Source organism: Salvia splendens, chromosome 10, assembly GCF_004379255.2.
Source record: "Salvia splendens isolate huo1 chromosome 10, SspV2, whole genome shotgun sequence".
Taxonomy (NCBI): domain Eukaryota; kingdom Viridiplantae; phylum Streptophyta; class Magnoliopsida; order Lamiales; family Lamiaceae; genus Salvia; species Salvia splendens.
This window is the reverse complement of record NC_056041.1, coordinates 5,039,664-5,057,373: the sequence shown is the minus strand read 5'-3', so window position 1 is coordinate 5,057,373 and position 17,710 is coordinate 5,039,664. Positions and strand designations below refer to the sequence as shown.

At 37.7% G+C, this 17,710-nt stretch overlaps 2 protein-coding genes and 1 non-coding gene across 3 annotated transcripts; 1 reads left to right on the top strand and 2 right to left on the bottom strand.

Annotated features, from left to right (window-relative positions):
• The first annotated feature begins 688 nt into the window (after window positions 1-688).
• Window positions 689-3,753, top strand: LOC121751838. Its single transcript, XM_042146633.1, has 3 exons — window positions 689-1,997; window positions 2,100-3,346; window positions 3,511-3,753. Exons 1-3 carry the CDS (start codon window positions 689-691, stop codon window positions 3,751-3,753), a joined length of 2,799 nt encoding a protein of 932 aa, XP_042002567.1.
• Window positions 1,076-1,182, bottom strand: LOC121753460. The gene has a single exon (XR_006040434.1). It is a non-coding gene; the product is annotated as a small nucleolar RNA R71 (small nucleolar RNA).
• Window positions 3,754-10,892: 7,139 nt separating the features above from the next.
• Window positions 10,893-13,849, bottom strand: LOC121753406 (G-type lectin S-receptor-like serine/threonine-protein kinase SD3-1). The gene has a single exon (XM_042148702.1). The coding sequence runs from the start codon at window positions 13,458-13,460 to the stop codon at window positions 11,064-11,066; it is 2,397 nt and encodes a 798-aa protein (XP_042004636.1). The 5' UTR covers window positions 13,461-13,849; the 3' UTR covers window positions 10,893-11,063.
• Between the last annotated feature and the right edge of the window lie 3,861 nt (window positions 13,850-17,710).

The window sequence follows — 17,710 nt, the reverse complement described above, 5'->3', positions numbered from 1 at the left end:
TTTAGTGTTAAGTTTTAGTAATCATTCCCTTTCCTGTGGATCGACACCTAAAATACTATACACGAAGCTGTATTCTTGCAGTTAGTGATAATATTTGGGTAATTAAATTGAACTTGAGTGTAAAATTGATCTGCTTTATAAACCATTATTATCCACATCAAGTTTTGGCGCCGTTGCCGGGGAAGGCAATCGATTATTTAGCTTATAGTTTTTGTTTTTTTGTTTTGTTCGATCTTCTTTTTGCTGTAGGTACCTACTTTGTTTTCGCGTAAAGGGTGTTAGCCATCTACCACGTCTTGACCCGAAGACGAAGGAGTGTTTGTCTTAGGTAATATCTTTTCATCTCTTAGTTTAGTTTGTAGGTAGTTTAGTTTTTCACTTAAGCACACACTTTTGATAGTACTTACCCCGAAGTTGTCGAGAGGTCTCGCTTTCGGTTATAGGAATATTTTGTGCTTGTGCTTGGTGTATTTTCTGTTGTGTAGGTAAAATTTAAAAAAAAAAAAAGAAAGAAAAGTGAATGCACACACGATCACAGGGTACACCACCGTTTGGATTACTCTGTTATCAAAGAAGAAGGGTTAGAGGTACTTTAGTTGAGATCTTTCCGGACTATCCGAGTCCAATCAGAAATAACCGGCTTTTTGGTGAAGAAAGGGAGGATAGACAAGAGTCAGACGGTGAATCAATGGCTGAGAACAATGAGATTCCACCACCTGTGGTGAGGTTTGGCGACACTCTGAGATCGGGAATTGAGTACCCAGGGGAGTGTGCCTACGCAAATGACAACGTCAACATTCCACCTCACTACATCAGTTTGGTGAATGGAGGAAATCTTTTTCATGGACGGGATGATGAAGACCCGGTGAGCCATTTGAATGCCTTCTACGAGCTGACAAACTCTCATAGACCTCCAAATGTGGAACACAATCTGATCAAGAGGGTCTTATTCCCATTCTCTCTGAGGGAGAAAGCAAGAGCTTGGTATGACTCTATACCGGGCTACAACATTGAAACATTCCAAGAGTTGAAGACGTTGTTCCTCTTAGAATATAATTCCCCGATGAAGATCGAGAAATTGAGAGAAGAGATCACTTCTTTCCGACAAAAGTATGATGAGTCCTTTGCAGAAGCTTGGAAGAGATTCACAGACTTGATAAGGAAATGCCCGAGCCATGGTCTAGCTCCGGGGCATGACCTTTTGAAATTCTACAAGGGACTCAACAATGAAGGCACGGGACTAGTTACTGCAGGCTCTAATGGAAACCTGGATGACTTAACGCATGAGGAGGTGAGAGCCTTATTCCAAAGGTTGGCTAACAATCAACGGAACTGGCACAACCCAAGGAGAGCAGCGGAGAAAGGAGGAGACACATTCGGTGCTACAAAGGATGCAGAGAGAGTATCTGCAATTGAAGCTCAATTGGCAGATATAAGCACCCAGATGTCGTCGATGACAAAGGCAGTGAAATCGCTGCAACTGACTCCTCAACCCCAAGCAGTGGCAGTGATGAGATGTGGATTGTGTCAAGGAGGGCATCATACTGATCAATGCTCTAGTCTTCAAGGACCACCAATCGAGGATGTGAACTACATTGGCAACAATGGCCAAGGGTTTAACCAAGGCAACCAATACAGCAATCAGCAGAATTGGAGGCCTCAGCAATCGAACTGGAATCAAAGTGGTCCTAGCAACAACTCGGGGAACCAATGGAGGACAAACACTCAACCCCCGGGTTATGAGAAGAAGCCATCGGTAGAAGATCAATTGGGACAGATACTCTCCTTCATGACCAAGAGTCAAAAGGAGAATGAGAGCTTCAAAGAAAGGACGGTAGAGAAGTTTGGTCAGATGGAGGCTACATTGAGGAATCTCGAGACGCAGATTGGACAGCTTGCTACAGCCTCACATACAGGAATTCCGAACACTATCCCAAGCAATACAGTGCCCAATCCGAAAGGCATCGAACAATGTAAGGCGGTGACTCTGAGAAGTGGTAGAGAGTTAGATTCGACACCATTAATAGACGACCAAGGGATTTCCGGCATCTCACACGCAGGGGCGGATGAGATGTTGGGCTTGCATTCCTCGCACGCAGGGGCGGACGAGGCATGTAAAGGAAGTTCCGCGTTGGTGCAGGATGCCCAACATGGCCAAGAACAGGCTGCATCCGGCAGCAAGGGACATGGTGTTGAATCTGAGTTAAGTGGAAGATTTTCAGCGAAAGAGAAAGGAAAGCATGCAGTGGAAGAAGTGTCAAACAGGAAGACAATAAGTCCGGCATTAGACCCAAAAAGCATGTTCAACTTCTCTGATCACATCCCTCCTCCACCATATCCACCAAAGTGGAAGAAAAGAGCTCCAAAGGAGAAAAGCTTCGAGTGGATGATGAACGCGATCCGAAAGGTGAATGTGAATGTCTCACTAGTGGACCTCTTCACTAACTTCCCCAAGTTCTCCAAGTTCTTCAAAGACATGATGGCAAAAAAGGAGAAACTTCAAGACGAGGGAATAGTGGCATTGAGCATGAATTGCTCACAGCTGATTTCAGGGAAGATGCCGATGAAGAAGACAGATCCGGGAAGTTGTGTGATTCCTTGTGAGATCGGAAATACCATCTTCACAAAATGTTTATTAGATCAAGGATCTGGAATCTCACTTATGGCTTTGAAGACGGCTCGAGCCATTGGACTTGTGGACAGAATGGAGCCCATCGACATTGCTCTACAATTGGCTGATCATTCTATCGTGAAGCCCACTGGAGTAGTAGAGGATGTCTTGGTGAAAGTAGAAAAGTTCGTTATCCCTGTGGACTTCATAGTCTTGGATATGCCTGAGGACAAAGAAGTACCAATTCTGTTTGGTAGACCGTTTCTTGCCACGGGAGACGTGTTGTTGGAAGCAAAAGATAACTCTGTCACGTTTAGAATTAATGGTGAGCAAGTGACCATTAATATGGAGAAAACGATGAAACATCCGAGTGATGCAAAAGCGTGCTTCAGAGTTGATGTCCTCGATAAGTGCATTTTTGAAAAAATGCATGGAAGTGTTGATGACAAAGGGAGTTTGGAAGGAGACGTTGGTTCAACAATCGAAGTAGATTTTGATATTGATGAAAGTGAAGATCCTCAAATGGATGAACCTAGTCTCGACGAAGAATGTGTGGTGGATACTTACACGGTAGATGTGAAACCGTCAATGGAAGTGCCACATAGGCTTGAATTGAAGCCACTCCCGTCAAATCGGAAATACCCTTTCCTAGGTGATGAGGAAACGTTACCGGGTGTGATCTCGGCAATTTGGAATGGATGCAAGAGAAGTGGCTTTACTAATGGAGCCAAAGAGGTAGATCGAGAAGTAGGTCGAGCCAACGACTATAAACAAAGGCGCTGATTGGGAGGCAACCCAAGTTTTTTTTTTCTTTTATTTTTGTTTTCTTATGTTGGAGGTTTTGTTTGCTCAATTCTTTCCTCTAACATTTATTTTGAATTGAGTGTTTCTTTTTGTAGGTTTTGTTGCTTTTTGTAGGAACAACCGGGACAATGGAGATTGGATTGGAGGTTAGGAACACTTGCAAGGAATGTACAACCGCCCTCCCACCCGAATGCCCTATGGACTTCATGCCGAGTTTGGGGGAGCTTTCTATCCCTTTACTCTTTTATGTCTTCTTTGCTTTCATTGAGGACAATGTTGCATTCAAGTTTGGGGGAGTTTTAAATGAGTTGCATGATTTATTTGGGTGTATTGTGTGACAAAATGTTTTGAATCTATGTAAGTGACGGATGCATGCTTTATCTTCGGCTTTCTGGTTGAGAAATCTTGTTTTATTTTACTTAATCCTTGAAGCCTAGGATGAATGGAATGGGTGCATGACTTTATTTAAAATAGCATGTTGTGATTGCTTCCGATTTCTTGAGTTGATGAGAGTTTGAAAGTTGCATGTCTTGCGGAAATTATCTTGGATTGACTTGCTTTATCGGGTTGCGTACTTGCGTTCATTTGTGTTAATGATATGGAAGGATAAGGCACTAGGATGAACTCCATGGCCAAATGATCACATGCCTAGTCCTATACATGAACCCCTAGAAGCCACTTTGAACCTAATTCCCTATTGTTTGTGTAAACACTTAACCGATCACTTAGCTACTAAATAAGCCTCATTTTAGCCTCTTGAATAGACCTTGCTACTATTTGGGTGCTAAATACAAGTATGAGTTTGATGATTTGAGTTTAAGTGTTGGGTGGTGAATCGTAAAAAATAGACATATCTAGACTTGATGTAGTGTGAAAGATTGAAGTTCTTATGAAGTTAGAAAGAAAGAGAAGAAAAATGTAGAAAAAGACGACCTCTAAATTTGCAAAAGTCGAGGTCATTAAAAAAAAATAATAAAAAAATTTGTGGAATAAAGATAGAGCTTCTATTTTTGTTTGATATAATCTCGTCTAGAATATTTCTCAAGTTTGGGGGAGTGTGAGTGTTGGTTGTAATTTTTGTTGATTGATCTTTGGAAGGAAGTTTTAGGAAGGAAGAATTTAGCACTCAAAGATGTAGCTTTTAAGCTTACTATCCATATGTATCCTACCTTATCTCGAGCCCCATTACAACCTTGAATCAAGACCTTGGACCTTATCGTTAATGCTTGTTGATGCTTTGTAAATAACTTGGTGGAGTTAATGAAGTGTGATTTGAAATCTGCGGGATTATGTGATTAGTACTTCTTTATGAGTCAATAATGACGGTTTGAGTTGTATGATCTCATGCTTGAATTTATTCTAATGTGCACCTTGACTTGAAGTTCGAGGGGGATGGGTGATGGTTCTTGAGAGTGGGAATTTTTGATTGGAAATGTTGGGGGTTTAGATTTTGCCATTCACGTTCATACATGATTCGTTGTTTGAAATTCCTTGTGGGTAAAACTTTGTTGAGTTTGTTGAGTTTTGTGCTGAAAAATAAACCTTGCTCGAGGGCGAGCAAGAGCTCAAGTTTGGGGGTTTTTGATGCGAAGCATATTTCCTACTTGTTTTTCCCCTTAGACTACATATATTATTGTCGATTAGAACTCATCAAAGTGTTGTTTCAGTGAAGTTAGGAGATTCGGAAAGGAAAACTCGCAAAAATCTGCACGTGGGAGCGTTCCGGACGGAACACCCGACCGGGCGAATAGCCTGAGCCAAAACGCCCGGTCGGGCGAAATTCATGAGCTCGGTGTGACGATTCCAGAGAATTTGCCCGACCGGGCGATTCTCCATAGCAAAAACGCCCGGTCGGGCGTTTGAGTGACCGAATCCGGAGGATGCTCGCCCGGTCGGGCGATTTTCATCTTGAAAACGCCCGGTCGGGCAAGTCTGACGCGGGAATCCGAGTTGAGCAGTTATCTTGCAGTTTTGGGGATAAAAAGAGGAAAAAGGAAGAAGAAGGAAGGGGGGTACGGACGGAACAGAAAAGGAGAAGGAAAAATGAAGAAGAAGGAAGAGGAGAAGGAGGAAAATCCACCCGACACTCCGACGATCCGACTCCGCCATCCAATTCTACTCCGAAAGAGCATGCCTTCTACGGTTTTAATCATTGAATTTATCATGTATCTAGGCTAGGCTCATATGTTGCTCCAAGTTGTGAATTAAACTCGTTAGAATGTATCTACACATATGAATTCATGTTTTGATATCATTGATTGTGTTTAATGCGTAAATCCTTTCCTTTAGAGGCATCTTTTGTGATAGGTATCTAATCCTTGTTTATTGTCTCTTTAACATAGACATGGATGGATTAATCAATTGTTATGCTATCGAATTAAAATTGTTTAGAGGATAATTTGATAGTGGATTAGGTAAGTTCGTATAGTAGATGATGTTAGATTCCCGCGCTTCCGCAGGAGTTGAATGCCTTCGAAAATTAATTCATGGAACAAGTGTTCAGCTGACTGTGAATTATACATCGCAAACATGTTCAGTGCAAGCGATTAGGTTGATAAGTTAATCCCAAATTTGTGTTTGATAAATGTGTAGAATGATTCGAGTCTAAGGAGCAACTTGGAGTGACCTGTTTTTCTCGTGTTTAAAATCCTTTCGTAGTTAGCTTGTTAACTCAGTGTCATTAATTATCAAAACCAAAAATCGAACCTTTATATGCTTTGTTTAGTGTTAAGTTTTAGTAATCATTTCCTTCCCTGTGGATCGACACCTAAAATACTATACACGAAGCTGTATTCTTGCAGTTAGTGATAATATTTGGGTAATTAAATTGAACTTGAGTGTAAAATTTATCTGCTTTATAAACCATTATTATCCACATCATTGTGCTCTTAACTAAGAGCAGGGAATAAAAGTGGGTTCGGGCCCACATCTGTGCTCGTTGGCAAGAGCACGGATATGGATGCTCTAAGCAGCCAATTTGAAAATATAAAAGTAATCAACATCAATTACACATGCCCATTATTGAAAACCTGAAATTAAATTTAATTATCAAATAGTCAACACGTTCCTCATTTATTCCTCTCGTTAATTTAACTGCATAGTTTTCTTTTCTTTTTTCAAATTAATAAAATAAAAGAAAAATAGAAAGAGTAATAAATAGAGGTATTGTTATTAAAGAATCCAATACACTAAAAAGAGAAATTTACCGAAAATATAACGTGATTAATTTTTATCACAATGACACTGTCACATGATATTGACGTATATATTTTTCAAAAGTATGTTTTATTTGCTCAGGCCATTTTATTTATCATGGCAATATAAGTTGAATTTGTTTTTGTCCATTTTCAAGATAAAGGGGATAAATCACATGTCGACTTAGATATATAATACCGTTTGATATCTTCTGGAAATTTAGCCCTATTTTGATAGCTTAGGGCATTGGCAATGAGAGCCGATCGCAAGGGCAGAGCGATCGGCTCCCCTATCGGCGCCCAGCGGTCGCCATTGCGGAGGGAGGGTCGACTCTCCCTCCCCATCGCCTCTGCCCCATGACCGATACATCAGCTGTGCCGATCTTCTCCTTCTTCTTTTTTTTTTATTCATTTTTTATCCATATATATACCTTATTCCCTACCAATTACTCACATTTATCCCACTTCATTTTATCTCACTCTATATTTTACTTCTCTTTAGTCACAATGTTTACAATAAATTTTTTAATGTTTTAGTTTATTATTTTCAATATATTTTTTTAAATGTAGAATGTTTTCTTTTTAATGAATTTTTTTTATTGATTTGTCTTTATTTTTTATTATTTTATTTAACACTAACAATTAAAAGTGAAAATATAAAATAATGATGATGTGGAAATGAGATAGGCTCTAGGATGTGCTCTCATTGCAGGAGATCGGCTTTGGGATAGCCTGTTGACGTGGCATGAAAAAATAAAGATAGGCTATGAGATGGACTTCGGAGATAGACTCTTATTGTGAATGCCTAAAAGGGCATTCAAAGCCCATTGGCAAGGGATATAATGACTTCTCGTGTAGCTTTAGTCACAACAGTTGAGTGTATTTCTCAACAAATTTATGTACAATTGCATAAATAATGGAGTAGTCATTGACTCATTTCTATCATGAACATATTACCAAACTGGTTTGAACCCGGGCCGTCACCTTGGAGATTGCCAACAATTATTAATATAGAGGACTGACGTACTAGACGCTTGAGTTTGTCGATCAAATAATTAATACTTTCACCCATAATATAGTTCATAATTCCTTTATGTTTCTTGCCTTTATAATAAATAGTCTTTAGTACCAAATTGGATTATTAGTTAGTATTTGAAAACAAATATATTATGTTTTCCCTAAAGATTTGTCCATCATGAACACATCATTCAATCGATCCAAATACAGAGTTGCCACCCTCGAGTGTGTCAACAATTATTACTATAAAGGTCTGACGTAACATGTGCTTGGGTTCCTTGATCTAACAACAATTTAGTACTCCCTCCGTCCCGGACTACTCGCTCCTTTCCTTTTCGGCACGGAGATTAAGGAATGAGTGTATAGAAAAGTCAAAAATGACGGCTGTAGGTGAAAATTTTTACTAAAAATGGAAAGAGTGCAAGTAACTTGGGACGCCCAAAAAGGAAATAAGTGCGAGTAGCTTGGGACGGAGGGAGTACATATTTTAGTAATAATCCTTTTCTACTTTTATGATTTGATATTTTATTCTAAATTAATACTCCCTCCGTCCCGGGTTACTCGCTCATTTCCTTTTCGGCTCGGAGATTAATGAATGAGTGTATAGGAAAGTCAAAAATGACTGCTGTAGGTGAAATTTTTTACTAAAAATGGAAAGAGTGCAAGTAACTTGGGACGCCCAAAAAGGAAATAAGTGCGAGTAGTGCGGGACGGAGGGAGTACTATTCACTGACGGAACCAGCATAGGCCAAGCCCCCGCTTGAGCGGGGGCTTGCCGGAACCGTCCGACCATGTATACAGAGGAATTTAGAACTGGAAAGGTTAAAAAGGGGGGAGATTGGGCGTAGAGGAGAGAGAGATAAATGAGGGTGAAATGGGCGGAGGAAAGAGAGTACTGTCCTAGTAATTATTGTTGTCTTTTTGTGCATTTAAGGGGTATTTTTATTTTTTAAGTATTTTTTTTATTCACTATATGTACATATCTTCAATTAAAATGATAATTCTAAATGTGACTTGTATCTATCATTTATGCTAGAAAGTTTATACACGAATTACTTATAGTTTCTTAATATCATTTTGCAATACTCTTGCAATACCACAATTTTTATGTATTTGTATAAAAAAATTATTACTCCTTTTATTTTAAAATATGTATTTTTGAAATAACATAAAATTTAATACAAATTTATTAAAATAAAAGAGAAATTAAAAGAAAAAGCGTGTTGGTTTAAAATGGGTCTCGTCTTAGAAAGAAGTTCTAAATATTCCCTTCGTCCTATTAAATAGTACTCCCTCCGTCCCGCACTACTCGCACCTTTCCTTTTGGGCACGGAGATTAAGGAATGAGTGATAGACAAAGTCAACAGTTACGGCTGTAGGTATAAATTGTTAAATAGTGCAAATAACTTGGGACGCCCAGAAAGGAAATAAGTGCAAGTAGTGCGGGACGGAGGGAGTATGAAACATTTGAGAATTGACACAGAATTTTATGTAGTATTGTTTTATGAGTAAATGAAGAGAGGGTAAAAAGTAAAAGAGATGAAAAAGTAGAGATAAGTTATTTCTATTTAAGGAAACTTTTCATTTTTAATGGGAAAATCTAAAAAGGAAAATGTTTCATTTTTAATGGGACAGAAGAACTAGAAGGGTGACGGCGATGCACTGTCTTAATGGAAAATGTTTCATTTTTAATGGGACAGAAGAACTAGAAGGGTGTTGGCGCTGCACTGTCTTACTAAATTTCAGCCCCGGCTTCTTAAAATTTCTGGTTCCGTCACTGATACTATTAACTATTTTAAAATTAAAGATAACCTAAAAGTAATTTCTACATACATCAACTCATCATGTTCTTTATGTGTATAAGTTCCTTATGATGAGCCAAATCTTGAGTAAAAGTGTGCAATTAAAGTCCATCTCTAAAAATTATCATGAACATGGCCCATGTATATTAAAGAGTGAACTATAAAAATGGTCTTTGGACTATGGGTTTATCTCGTCCATATTCACTGCACTTTAAAAATATCGCCAGACAACCCTGGACTAAGGGTTTATCTCGAAATTGGTCCTGTTGCCATTTTTTGATACGTAAATACTCATTTGAGGGTTTGGTCAATTTAGTCTTTTTACACTTTTAACATTTTAAATCTGATATTATCTCAGTGATGTATTAAATCTGATATTATTTCAAAATTATCATTCTTCTACCATTTTGTCATCCTTCACTCTATTTCTTTATTTCAATATTAGATTTAATTTTATAAAATTAAATTTTAAATTTAGATTTTTAAATATCAATAACATTTTTATTAATTAAAATTATTAATTCATGGACACTATAAATATTGATTAAAACTATTAATTTTTGTTATTTAATAATTAATAAAAATTTATTGATATTTAAAAATTTAAATTTAAAATTTAATTTTATAAAATTAAATCTAATATTGAAATAAAGAAACAAAGTGAAGGATGACAAAAAGGAAGAAAAATGATAATTTTGAAATAATATCAGATTTAGTACATCACTGAATAATATCAGATTTAAAATGTTAAAAGTGTAAAAAAACCAAATTGCTCAAACCCTCAAAATGGTATTTTCGTATAAAAAATGGCAAAAGGACCAATTTCGAGATAAACCCTTACTCCAGGGATGTCTGACGATATTTTTAAAGTCCAGGGACTATAGGCGAGATAAACCCATAGTCCAAGGACCATTTTTGTAGTTCACTCTATATTAAAACATTGTGTCGTTTCAAAAAACAACTTTTTACTGAAATTAAGTTTTTTTAAAAAAATTATATTGTTTCCTTCCTTTTCTCTTGGTTAAACCTTCACATTTATTTCCTCCATTTGAAAAATTATATAGTTTAGAATAGGCGTTTCCTATATTCGGTAGTTTAGTTTGTTTTCAGGCTCTGCCTCCGTTTAGTTACCAAAAAAATAAAAATAAAAATAAATAAATACATAAGCCAAATTAAAAATCACGACAAAGAGCTTTAATTTGATACATAGTGCATAAATAAGTATTAAAAGTAAAAATTTCTAAATTTAGAAAGTTTTAACTTGTAAAAATCTTACATTTCCATTCTTTTATTATTTTTGCGTTGTACAACGTACTAAGTATCATTTTGTTTTTTCCTGTTACATTTTCTTTTATTAATTCAAGCAAATTTTTTTGGAAGTATAATTAGGTAATTTGAATCATGAAATTATTTATGTTCTTTTTAAAGTATCTCTACATCATAGTAGTATATAAAATACTCCACTTAATATAACATTTTTCTACCCATGTAATATTTCTTAAATACAGTTTTACACAGCAAAAATACCAGACACATTCCAATCTGGGAAAGTCCAACAACACCCTAACTAAAAAAAAAGCACCATCCCTTAGAATAAAAATGAAGAGGTTTGGAGCTCAATGTCACTCTACTTCACTACCACTCCTCCACCTCTATCTCTTCCACACCTTCCCTCTCACGCCCCCGATGTCCCGAACGGGATGGGGGCCGGTCCACCGACAGCGTCCCCTCGAGCACCTTCACCACCTCCCCAATCGAAGGCCTCAGAAACGGCTGCTGCTGCATACACCAGAACGAGATTCTCGTGATCCTCTCCATAGCCTCCACGTCGTCGTCTTGCCCCAGCTCCTCGATTATCCCATCGACACTCTCTCCCGCGACGTCTCTCTTGCAAGTGACGATCTGCAGGAGCATCTCCCCGAGCATGTACATGTCGCGCTCCGATGGGGACTCAGACGACGAGGGGTGAGGCTCGAGGAACTCCTCGAGCCCGAAATCAGTCAGCTTAGGGTTCATGTTCTCATCGAGCAGCACGTTCTCGAGCTTCAGGTTTCCGTGGGTTATGCATTTCTGGCACTCCGAGTGTAAGTAGGCGAGCCCCTTCGCCACGCCTAGGGCAATGTCGGGTTTCTTGTGGCGCCACACACGCTGCTTCTGGTCCTCCGTGGACCCGAACAGCCACTTCTTCAACGAGCCGTTTGGGACGTACTCATAGATCAGACACTTGTTTCCTGGCTCGAAGCAGAACCCTTTCACGGAGACGAGGTTCCTGTGGTGCGTCCCACTCAACGTGGTGACCTTGACACGAAACTCCTTCTCCGAGACAACGACGTCTCTCAAGATCTTGGCAACTATGGGAGTCTTGTTTGGGAGCACACCTCTGAAAACTGAGGTTCCAATCTGATTACCAAAGTTGTTTGTCAATTCCTTGACTTCCTCAAAAGATAATCTGATCAGCACACTATAATGTGGATTCATCTGAGCATCCTTGCCGAATGGAATCCTCGTCCGAACCTTAAGCTTTCGCCTCCGGTAGAGAAGCCCAAAAACTAGGACTTGAAAGCTCAATATCACCAAGATTGTGAGCAGAACCACCACTGCTATAGCCCCAGCTAGCCACCTACCATCCCCTCCCCCGGCCTGAGTGCTGCCCGGCTCAGTGCTTCCATGGCGTCTCACGTTCTGAGTTGGAACAGCAAGGGGGACTGAGCACACTTTCAAGAAAGACACAGCATGGATGTTAGCAGTCTTATATCCACTGATAAACATCGTCTGTTTTATGGTACACCGGCCTGAGCCATCATTCATCGAGGTTGCAGCAATGCAGGTGGAGTCATTCACGCAGCGCTCTCTACATGCTGCCTCACTCAACGACATCTCAACATCGTGTGATGGATAGAGGCCGTAGAGAACCGTCTGTTTCAACACCAAAATGCTAGTGTTCATCCTGCAATTCCCCAAGTCAGCCATTCTCTTGCATCCTGTGCCACCAGAAACCGACACACCAACGCTAGATTCTAAGGAATCAGAGAACAAACAGTCACACACGGGTGATGAGGAGTTATACCCACAAACACTATAAGAACCACACGAGCCAAACACAGAGCACTGGTCCTTAACCGCTTGCCAAACTGCTCTCCATCCACGACCATCACCACCCCACGAGTACATCCTCAAGTTCCCATCCCTGTCGATCGTAAGGTGTCTGAACCTCGTGGAGTTTTCACCAAGATCTTCGGGGGCAACGGACCAGACAACCTTGCCACGATCATCATATAACCCCAGAACGCCACTAGAGTCGAACCTAGCTTCCTTAGAGCCAACAGGACTCTTCCAATAGGTCACATTGTGCTCCCACACAAGTGCAAGCTCTCCACCCTGCCTAATCATCAAATTGTAGTAACTAGAGATCAATCTCGTTGGAAGGGCCCTAAGGCTTTGAGGAAAACGAATGGATTGGCCCGGGAGCAACGTGTTTGTGGGGCTACCAAAGCTCTGCCACACAACCTCATCTTTGCTACTCAAGAGTACTAGGTTTCCACTGTCCAAAAGACTAGCTTTTTCCACACCTAAATTGGAGGTATTGCTACTCCACAGAGTGACTTTACTAGAATTATTGATCAAAACCAGCCTCCCATCCATGGAAAACCTAAATGTGGAATTTGCAGGAACCCTAATTCCACTACCAACAGTCCAAACAGGCAAATTTGCAGCTTTATCACCCAGATTATACATAATTCCGACCATATATTCATCACCACCATCACCATCTACCTCTAAGAAACCAAATGCAAAAACCCCATTTTCAGACACCCAAATCTTATCCCTATCAGAAGCATTAACCTCAAAACCAATAGGCACAGACGCAACAGTAGAAGTCTCACAAAACACACCACAAAATACAGAGCAGAAAAACAGTAGCACAATAGGCACACAACTGCACCTAGTCAAACAACACATTCTAAGATTCTTACCATCAGATTTCTTGGCACATACCCCAGGAAGCAGCTGTCTGAGCCAAGATAAACCCATTTCAGCTGCAAGAAATGCAGATTGAAGAAACCCCTCTCCACAGTTTTACAAAGGAGTTTGAAATCTGAGGTGGATATGATGAAAAGGATAAAAAGGGGGTGAGTATATTTTCTAGCATAGGCCTTTTCATGAGAAAAAGTAACAGGGAAAGGCAGGAAAATGAAATAAAGATTGAATCTTGAGAGGTGCAAGATTTGTAATAATGGGGGAGGAGAAAGAAAACAAGATTCAAACAACTTTTATGTGAGAGAACCAAGATTCTCGTAGGCTGAGTTTGCTCCCACTAAAACATATACCAATCTCTACTTTTTATGTGATCTTTTTAAATTTCTTGGACTGAACAATGCATCAGCATACTTTGACACGAGCAGTCATCTCTCTTAATTAAATATAGCTCTATCCATGTGAATTTCAAAGCCTTTGTTATGCCTACCTAATCAAGCTGTAGAAATCCCCAATTTTATTTATTTAATTCCTTTTAATTTTTTTCATGACAGAGAAATCCACCATTAGTCTGACTGGTCACTCTCAAGCCATTTGACCATCAAAAAGGGTTAAATAAATATTTTAACTAATCAATTTCGGTATTTGCAAGTCTTGAAATTCAGAAAAGTGTAATAGGCCAAATTAGGCAACACATGACATGGGTATATAGTAAAGATCACTCAATCAATCTCTAAATATAATCAAAATGAAAAATAATAATCTCAGCATATGTGGTCACACGCAAAGAGAGGACCACAGCATTTGAGAACATACAAAGAACATTTAAATCATAGGACCCCATTCACTAAATCTGGTAAAAAAATTGAGAGGTGGTAATAAATTGGCCATGAATTTAATCACCAGAAAGCATAGCCACAAATAATAATAACTCACTACATTGCTATTCTTGCTTCACCCAATAAAGATTGCATTTTTTATATATATATAAAATTTGTTTAAGACATGGGTGACTTTACCTCTTGGAACTGGGTCTTAAATTTTTTAAAAGAAATGCATTTTGAACATGAAATGCTTTGCACTTGATCAACTAGAGGGCCCATTGCAGTAAGGGACAATAATTCTTCAGTAATGCACTTGAGAAATGTCAAGAATTTGAAAATGTTTTAGGGTAAAAGGTCTGGAATAGTAACAGAGTATTGAAGAGGATCCAATGCAGTAATTAAAATTTTTTTTTATCAAAAGGGATTATTATTTTTTTTTTTTGGTTTTTGATTAGGGAAGGAGTGGTTCGTGGGGAACAGGCTCCACTTTTTAGATTTTAGGAGGAATTTGAAGTTTTGTTTGTTTGCCTTTGGACAACTCCTATGACACTGCCTTTTTTCTGGCTACCACTTAAACTTTCTTCCACACCTCATATACTATAATTCACATATATTCCTTACTTTTTTACTTATAAAGTTAATGGCCATATAATAGGGCAAAGTGTATTTGACTTTGTTGATAAATAACGACATCTTAGTTGGTAAAACGGTTTTCTTTACTTCGGAATTTGAAGTTATAGCATCTATGTGTGTAAAAGAAAAATTACAACTACTGCTATTAATCATCTTTTTAAAAAAGTTTTGTTGATTTCATTACTATTTTATTTTTAACTAGTGTCAACACACATGCTATGCATGAGACAAATAATTTTCGAATAATGAAGAAAAATTTGAAAGTAAATAGATTAAAAAAGAGGATGATAAGAATATAATGAGATTTATAATTAAAAATATGTGTTAATTACATTAAGTATTCATAATATTATAAACAATTAATAATATTAATAACAATAACAAAAAGAAAAATACACTCCTCCCAACTCACTCTAAATGAAATATTTCATATTCGGCAAATGATGCCTACAACTTTAATTTATGAAAGTGGAGTATATAAAAATAGAGATGGACACAAAAAAAAACTTAAGTGGAGTAAAATAAAATAAGTAAATGAACCATGTATTACCAATGCTATGCACGGGACATAAGAAATCTGACCTTCACCTGACCCGAAACCCAACCCTAACTTGACCGAAATCTTGGAGTTCTTATTGGGTCGACCCCTATAAGGTCCTAAACCCTAAACGTACGTGTTTGTATCGAGTAACTTCGTGCAGATTCGTTTCGGATAAAAAAATTGCCAGCCTTGCTTTCTTTTACCCATTTTCTTTCATTAATTAAAATATTCAAAGTTCATACTCTTTGGGAACGGAGGGAGCCCTAATTATTGATAATTTAATATGCATATTGTATATTTTTAATAAACATTACTAACATTCAAATTAAGTTATACACCAAACCGTCTATGAAATATTGTCCAAATTTGACTTGACACAGGTTTTAAGAAAAGTGAAGAAAAATGAGTTGAAAAAGTCAATGGAATGAGGGTCACACATTTATACATTAGTTTTACAATAAAATGTGAGTGTAAAGATTTAGTGTAAATTAGTGGGGTCTATTCACCAATAAAAAAAACAAAGTGAACAACTTTCCGCGGACTGACCAAAATGGCAAAATTGGATAACATTTCACTGACGAAGGAAGTATGTGTTTGAAAAAAACATTAAAAGGCCAAATGCATATTATTGGATATATATAGAAGGATGAAGCTTATCAGCATGAAGATGACACTAATAGTAGGGGTTACTGAGTATATGTCATACGGTAATTGATATAATTGCTTATAGTTACGCAACTTAGGATGCATGTCCAACGGCCAAATGCATATTATTGGAGATATGCAAAATGTTTTTTAACCAATTAAAATACATCCCCGACATAAATTATATACAATGAAAAATTTATAATGTTCCTTATTATGTGTCAAACCTTATGTGTTGCACTGACTCAAGTGATTTCTTCACACTAACTTGAGATTATCAACAAATCAAATTAATAGAATAATACTAACACTAAACAGAGATTATAAATTAATATGTATTTTAAAAATAGATTAAAGTACTTGAAATCAATATAGTAAAAATCAACTACACTTTAATCCTAGAAAACATTTTAGTAAACATCATAATAATAGAATCAAACATCAACATCATCACTTTATATAAAATTTTATGACTCTTTAAAATACAACATACAATTGCCCATGACTAAAAACATGCCTTTTAGAAATAAGCCAACATGAGCAAGCAAAAATGAAATATAGTAAAATTTTCACAATTAATATATTCGCTTTAGTCAAATTTAAATTCAATAAATAATATTTATACGCACATATCTCAATATTCTGATAAGCCTAAAATAAAAAAACATGAATAACAATATACTGGGAATAATATTGTCAAATTGCCATCATTAATGCTATATAATTGCTACTACATTCCTCTTATGTCCAATCTACACCACATTCTCGAGGAAAATCGATAAGGTGTTGAAACAATTGCATTTGTCAAATGATTTTCTTTATTGGCGAATTACCAATTTTATTGAATGGCTGTGAATTTACCACTAGTTTTTTAAATTTTCATTTGGTGAATTGGAAAATTGATTTTGTTTATTAATGGCCTGTCAATTGCCATAACTCTTTTTTTCATGTGGAATTTTAGTACTACATGCATGTTCTCTTCTCTTCTCTTTTTTTTCCCTTCTTCTTTGCTTTTGTTAAAAAATAGAATATTATAGGGATCAATTACATTGATTAGGATCAATCACATTGATTACAGATTTGATACTAATTAGAGGAGATTGATATCATACCTTATAGAGGTATTTGTAACACCTATATAAAGGGTGATTGGAAGAACAATTAAAAAAAAGACAATAAACCATAAATCCATTCTCTCGGTACTCTCTCTATTATCTCCAATCCTTAGCCATGTCTAATACAACATTCAAGATGGTATCAGAGCGGGTCGCCGACTGTGGGTCATATTTAACTGACCCAGCAGTATATCTGGGCTGAAAATTTGGGCCAAGTGGTCCCAACCGATCCAAAAAAAATTGGACCGATTGTCCAATCGATTAGAAAAAAGTCCAACCCCTCCAAGGTTCACCTTGAAGGGTTTGAGGGAGGGTGTTGGCAATTGAAACTAAAAATATATAACATATAACTGTCCCACATCGGTGTCAAGAGAAAACTGAAACTAGTATATAAGTCTCATGGGCCCCTCCTCCTATTACCAATTGGTTTTAGGATGGAACCCATGGATTTCTATCGTGGTATCAGAGCAGGGGTGAGACTCAGAGTAGTCTCATCACTGTCTCGGTCCAATCTCGACCATAAAACCAAAACCCGGCAGATCTCTGTCG